The sequence below is a fragment of the Nuphar pumila genome, chromosome 2, assembly GCF_984573655.1.
Source record: "Nuphar pumila chromosome 2, dmNupPumi1.hap1.1, whole genome shotgun sequence".
Taxonomy (NCBI): Eukaryota; Viridiplantae; Streptophyta; class Magnoliopsida; order Nymphaeales; family Nymphaeaceae; genus Nuphar; species Nuphar pumila.
Window position 1 is genome coordinate 116,251,364 of NC_143250.1, and position 7,584 is coordinate 116,258,947.

The window sequence follows — 7,584 nt, forward strand, 5'->3', positions numbered from 1 at the left end:
ATGGCAGGCTGAGCCAACGCGACTAGGTCTTCATGCTTGGTGTTGTTTCTTCGAGTTATAAATTCAAAAAAAAAGTATGGTTGCAAATGGCTTGGATCCCAGGAAAAGAAATTTGCAAAATTTAGCTGTCTCATATCCGAACCGATCCACTCCCCAATGTTTTGGCATATGAAACCCGGTCCTATTGCATTCCTAGAATTATGTGTTTAAAAAAGGTTTCAAAAGAAAAAACCATGAGAGAGAGATATCTACATTCCCCTTTACATCAGGTATGATGGGCATCATGAAAAAGAAATGAAAACTTTGGGAAGAACAACCTTTAGCTTGGTTGAAAAGAACTGCAAATTGGGGCAAAAGGAAAAAAACCCTTTAGGGGTAAATTATGAAATTTATTTTTGAAACCTCAACTTGGGTTAGTGTTAATCCAAGATAAACAAAGAGAAACATGGATGCGATTAACAGAGCATAAGTTTAGGTGTGTTTTAACAAATTTTAAAACTTAGGTGTGTCTTTCATTATGAACACTAATAAGTTAAGCATGATTTTGAAATTTTGTCATGGTTGCTGATCTTCATGTGTGGTTCACAAACCTGTCCATTTTATTCTCAAGTCTCAAGAATTCACGATATAAGTTCCTAAACTCGAATTTGCGTACATGAACAAGAAGAAAGAAAAAATGAACACACTTTTTTATTCATTATTAAAATTTTAACTTGTCAGCTCCCACTGGTTGAGCACACCTGGCCAGTAGAGTGTGTATGAAGACGCTCGCAATGAAGGATATGAGATCGAACCCAACTGCTACCAAGATGTAACCGGTCGTTTAGTGGCTATCAGAAAGGCGAGAGCTGGCTTTCGAGGAAGTTGTGTCCCGTAGGACCATCGGCAGGTAAGAGGGCAACACGCACCACATGATCTGCCCCTTGAGTGGCAGAGATATCACCTGTCCCAAGAGTCATGTCAGTCTTTACGTAGCCCGGGTGCACGCTGTTCACGCATGTTTTCCCCTCCAATTCACGCGCCAACAACCTCGTGTATGCGTTCAAGGCAGCCTTGGAAATGGAGTAAGCAGGAAACTTGAGGGGCCACTTCTTCATGTCCTTCGTCCCACACTTGATGTCCTCTAGGAACAGTCCTATGACCCCATCGATCTTCTGCTCGGTCAGGCTCTCCATCTCTGACAATTGCTTCCTCAAGTCTTCATCCCTTATAAGCTGAAACAAGCAGCAGATTATATCATCGTAGGGATGGAACCAATGTTGTCAGTATCGGTATATATTGGCCCTGTCTTGTTTCACCAACGATTCATCAGGTGAATGTTGTCAGTAACCAATGACCCCATCGATTTTTGAGAGAGGATTAGAGATTTACACTTATTAATCCGTAGAAGGAAGAGAGGTTGACTATCCTGGGCTTGTGAGGAGAGGGTCGAAGGAGAGGGAGCAAAGCCTGGGTCAGCCTTTTAGTTCCGTAGTAGTTGGTGTCAATGATCTCCTTTGCTGATTCATATTTCTCTTGAAATATCCCACCCAAGCACTCAAAATCCGTCTGGAGCACCAAGTTTCAGTTCTCAGTTTCTGCATGACTTATTTCTCAAAATAGGATAGCTTTATAAGAATGATAAAACATATTTTGCTGCCTTGGACAGGCTACAACTTACACCCAATGACGATGGGACGGCTCCCCTTCTCCGATGCTTGAGCATCTCATCGATCGGGCTTCATATATTTAATTTTTATAACTTATTTTTAGCAAAAAAAAATATGTATTTCACAAAGACTTTACATTCAAAATGAAAAAAATGGACAGCTCACAATGCATTTGAAACTTTGCAATGCAAAGTATTGTGGGACGTTGATTTTTTGCACTTTCAAAAGCACATCTAAACATCCAAAATTCATAATGCAATACATGTCGCTCACTAGAAGAATGATAAATATTCAATATGTAAAGTCCAACTGATGAAAAAACCAATCATTAGAGAAGGAACACCATAGGTTGTAGATTTTGGACCTTACTTTGGTTGGACCGTTCTCCTTCCCAAACTTTTGAACTGAAATGCATATTCAAATATCTTGCTCAAAAGTTTAAGGTACAAAGAAAATTGTTCCAAGATGTTCATTTCTTCCTGAAAAGGATGTCATTCCTCTGTACATGTGAAGCTTATGTCATAACCACACACCATTTAGGTAGGCAAGGATGCAAATGGGTTGGATCTAGGATGGGGTTTTTGTAATTTGTAGTTGTTTCGAATCTGATTTTGATCCGAATCTGCATGTTTGAAGTTGTTCCCGATCCGAACCGTTTGTTTCGCTACATTTAGCGTCTCGAGTCTAAGGGAAATGACACAACACTTGACTCATTGAAAGGAAACACGCATGGTAGTTGGGTGCATCTATTCATTGCACAGATGAATGACATTGGAAGGACAATCTCAGGTGTACCCTGACCTGATCCTAGCTGAACCAGAATGTCTGCCTTGATATTTACCCATGTCCTGCGGAGTGAGGATCAGGTCAGAGTCATCTCTGATCAGTGGCGTAGCTAGGATTCATGTGAGGGGGCAAACAGGGGTGTAGCAAAAAAAAACATTTGGTGTGATAGTCGGGGTTCGGGGGCACAAATTTTTTTTTTTGAGATAAAAACAAAATGGCTGCAATTATTAATAAAAATCTATTTCATATGGACAAATCAAACTATTTGCTGCAATCAAGGCTGGGCTGGGCTGGGCTAGGACTGGGCTACAAAAAATGGATAAAAAACTATTTCATATGGAAACAGGGCTGGGCTAGGATTGGGCTTTAAAAAAAAAAATTAACTCTTTCGGGAGGCAGGACTGGGCTAAAGCCCAGTCCTGCCCCCCCCTGCCTCTGATGGACTCCCAAATGCAAGGTTTTAAGTTGAATTGCAGCCATCCATTTTGTATGTTCTAGATATCATCTAGAACATCAATCATGTGAAAAAAATATGTAGAACCCATCTAAGATACAAAAAAAAGCAATTATCCAAAGGATTGGATTTTGGATGCAAGGTATCATAGGCAGCATCAGAGGTGCCTTCTGTACATAACTGGGTTGCTCTTGGAATTAGACAAAAGATGTATGATGCTTTGCAGTATTAACACCGCACAATCACCCGGAAATTATGAACACTATTTTATCACATATATGTAGTATAGAGAGAGTAATGCGCTGGTGCTGTCCCTTCTCTCGTTCTGCTCTGTTGGGTCTCTTTAAAAATCATAGTTTTTGCATTTTTTTCTCACATCTAACATTATAGATGTGATCTATACGTTTTGTTTAGTGAGAAGCGGCTTTTGGATCACTAAAATTTGACGTGTATAAAGGGTTTCCTGGTGATCCAAAATCAATGATTATGAAAGCATCAATTTTTTTTGGCTCATAAAAATATATTTTTTCGTCAAGAAAACATGATCCAAGAGTCAATTTCCATTAAATTGAGCCATACTATTTTTTCACACACACACACACACACACACACACACACACATATATATATATATATATATATATATATATATATATATATATATATATATATATATATAAAGAGAGAGAGAGAGAGACTAATGTGCACTGGTGCTGCCCCTTCTCTTGTTCTACCCTGTTAGGTCCCTTCAACAATCATAGTTTTTTGCATTTTTTCTCACATCTAACATCATAGATGTGATCTATAGGTTTTGTTTAGTGAGAACCGAATTTTGGATCACTGAAATTTGACTTGTATACAAGGTGACCCAAAATCAATGATTAGGAAGGCACCAATTTTTTTTTGGCTCAAAAGATTACATTTTTTGGTCGAGAAAACATGATCCAAGAGTCAATTCCCATTAAATCGAGCAAGCTAAACACATAAAACAGTTCAGATCTATCATAAAACACTCCAAACTATGGGGTCCAACCGTGCAGAACGAGAGAATGGGGCCTAATAAGTTCAGTTCTCATATATATATATATATATATATATATATATATATATATATATATATATATATATATATATATATATATAAGAGAGAGAGAGTAATGCAGTCGTGCTGCCCCTTTTCTCGTTGTGCCCCATTAGGTCCCTTCAAAAATCATATATATATATATATATATATATATATATATATATATATATATTCAATTTTTCTCACATCTAACACTATACATGTGATATATAGGTTTTCTTTAGTGGAAACTGGCTTTTGGATCATCAAAAATTGACGTGTATACAGGGTTTTTCAATGGTCTTTTCAGTGATCTAAAATCAATGGCTTTGAAGGCATTAATTTTTTCTGGCTCATAAAAATATATTTTTTCATCAAAAAAACATGATCCAAGAGTCAATTCTTACTAAATTGAGCATGCTAAACACATCTAACGGTTCAGATCTATTATAAAACACTTCAAACTATGGGCTCTAATGGGGAAGAACGAGAAAAGGATGCCTAATATATATATGTGTGTGTGTGTGTGTGAGTAATTGGCTGGTGCTGCCCCTTTTCTCGTTCTGCCCCCATTAGACCTCTTTAAAAATTATATTTTTTTGCATTTTTTTTCACATCTAACTCTATAGATATGATCTATAGGTTTTGTTTTAGTGGGAACCGGCTTCTGGATCACCAGAATCTTTATATTTTTTCATCAAAAGACATGATCCAAGAGTCCATTCCTACTAAATCGGGCATGTCTAACAGTTGAGATCTATCATAACACTTCAAACTAAGGGGCCTAACGGCGCAGAACTACAAAAGTGGGCCTAATATCTTCAGTTATATATATATATATATATATATATATATATATATATAGAGAGAGAGAGAGAGAGAGAGAGAGAGTACCACAATGGTTCTAATGTCCACGTTATTCTTTTGCATGAACTCCCGATCTAATTCAAATTTGGAAATTCCAGCATTATTTATCTGCATCTCAACAATGTTTGCCACTTATTAGATCCACGAAAATGTCCTAGAAAGTTCACATAATCGAATATTGTACAAAAGAAATGTGTGAAAATGCTACCATGTAGGGAAGAGCAGATCTAGTACTCGGGGCCGAGTACTTAGCAAAGCACTCAGCTGTGTTGGAATGGTGCCACTTGTCTTGGGGCAAGGGCCCACCATGCTCCACGACAGTTGTCACCCAAACCCAACAGAAGACACCCTTGAGTCCCTTCTAACCGACCACCTTATGTCCTCAATCTCAGGGATGTGTGGCACCATCTAGTGAGCTGAGTACTTTGTACTCTGCTTCAGTACCCTCAATCGCTTTGTAGACACGATGAACCAAACCTTGTACGCAGCTCTCTTTTTCTTTCCATGAGAACCAGAGAAAGCCATTCCTGGAGTAAGAGACCTTGGCGGCGCTGGTGAACCCTGCCAGCATACGGGCCCTTCTCCCGCAATGTAAAAAAGGGCCCCATCCCTCACCCCAAGGAGTCGCCATGCTTCAGCAATACGCAAGGGCAGTGATGCCCATGAGAATCGAACCATGACCACGCGTCTAGTGGCCATGGCCCCACCCCACTGCACTAACCGTTGAGTTGATCACGGTCCTCAACGGTTCAACCAGTGAGCAGGGTTTTCTGGTATACATATTCCAGGGACCCTCTCTCTCTCTCTCTCTCTATATATATATATATATATATATACACAGAGAGAGAGAGAGAGAGTTTTCATGTAAACATACCAGAATATCCAGGAATCCGGCCTTGAGCTTCAGCCAGTCGACGAAATCAGACACACTTTGTGGTTGATAAATATCAAGCGAGTGGAACATGACGTTCTTCCTTTCTTCCTGTAGGAACTGCTGAGCCGGGCTTGACAATTCTGCTTGGGGCTTACGAGCCGTCATGACGACGGTCAGGCCCTTGTCTGCAAGCTGCCTGGCTATCTCAAGCCCTATCCCTCTGTTTGCTCCTGTCACCACTGCCACCGTTCCCTCACTCCACCATTGTCCCTCTATTGTTGCCTGTAGAGATACCATATTCCATAAATGGGAAAGCACAATTAAAGTAAACCAGCACAAACCATCAACTTTCTCTTTTTCAACAAAAGAAAAAAAAAAGGTAAAGCGGTGAAGCCTGGTTAAACATGTTAATTCAACTTGGCTGACTCGGCAACAAAGAACACCTCTCTGCCAAGACAGGATGAACTAAAAAGATAAGGTTATTCATGTTCCCAAGACCAAGATGGATACCGATGAGTCCGAAACCACCGTAGCTCAAGGACTCGGATCAGATCCGAGTGACAAAGTACAGTAGAGTTATGTGAAGCTTTCCTTACCATGGTTGGCTTTGTCTTTCTCGACAAGGCAGCTCCTGAGTAACGCAGAAGGATTTGAAGGGGTGAAGGGATGAATAGGGTGAGTAGAAGGCAGCCGTGAAGGCCATTCATGACAATAGAAGATATATAGCCTTCGTGTCCGTAAGTAATAGCAACACAAAAGTCTTCATTGACTTATTTTTAAAATATGAAATTAATTATGGATGCCCTTTTCATATGGAAATACAATGGATAGTTGAGACCAATATGTGTAATAAAAAAAAATATTTTGCTTGCGAGTGCATAGTATTTGCAAGAGGGTGATCAGTATGTTTCTCTGTTTAATGCAAACGAAAAAACTTCTACCAAGATGTTCATGTACTCTTCTTAAAAAAATGTCATACCTTTGGACGTGTGATAGTCATTCTCACAAGGACACACCATCTAGGGTCTTGTATCTAAGAGACATGACACGATACTTGACACATCAATGCATGTACAAGTATTATGTAATAAATCTTTTAATAATCATTCAATAGTTTTATTTCAATAATTGATTTATTTTAGAAGCGTCGCTCCTAGCCATTCATTCATGCTATAAATGATAACCAACCACCATGACTGTATTATTTATGTTTATCATGGACCTCACAACTTGAAGCACCCTATGGGTAAGGGTACATACCCAATAGTTCGGTGCATTCATTCATTGTAAAGAAGAATTACAGGCAGAAGGGCCACTAAGTAGGGTTGGCAATCGGGTTGGGTTTGCGGGTTGTGTCAACGAGTCAGCATACCTCAACATGAACCCAACCTGTTTATTAAATGGTTTGGCTGTGGCAAGCACAAACCCAACCCATTTATTAAACGGGTAACCCGACACAACACGGTTAACCCGTTTAATAAATGGGTCGGGTCGGGTAAACAGGTTGGCTGGTGGGTGGGTCGGGTTTGGGTAAACGGGCAGGTTGGCAGGTCTGGTACAAGTAAACGGGTTGGCGGGTCGGGTCGGGTAAATGGGTTGGCATGCAGGTTGGCGGGTCGGGTTCGGGTAAATGGGTTGACCTGCCCGCCTAACCAGTTTATTAAACGGGTCAGCCGGATTGACGGGTTGGCATACCTCTAACATGAACCCGACCCGTTTAATAAACGGGTTAGGCGGGTCGACCCGTTTACGACACGAACCCGTTTAAGCCAATCCCGAACCCGGCTAAGAAGCGGGTGTCAGATTTTGCCACCCCTACCACTAAGGTGTAGCGCTGACCTGACCGTAATCAATTCTGACAGATAGCGTTCATCCATGTGATGAACAGCCT

General features: G+C 40.2%; 1 protein-coding gene across 1 annotated transcript; it reads right to left on the minus strand.

Moving 5' to 3' along the window:
* Window positions 1-578: 578 nt before the first annotated feature.
* Window positions 579-6,380, minus strand: LOC149846862 (short-chain dehydrogenase/reductase 1-like). Its single transcript, XM_089996620.1, has 5 exons — window positions 6,290-6,380; window positions 5,694-5,975; window positions 4,847-4,927; window positions 1,372-1,548; window positions 579-1,214 (listed from the first exon to the last, which is right to left on the minus strand). Exons 1-5 carry the CDS (start codon window positions 6,290-6,292, stop codon window positions 834-836), a joined length of 924 nt encoding a protein of 307 aa, XP_089852746.1. The 5' UTR covers window positions 6,293-6,380; the 3' UTR covers window positions 579-833.
* Between the last annotated feature and the right edge of the window lie 1,204 nt (window positions 6,381-7,584).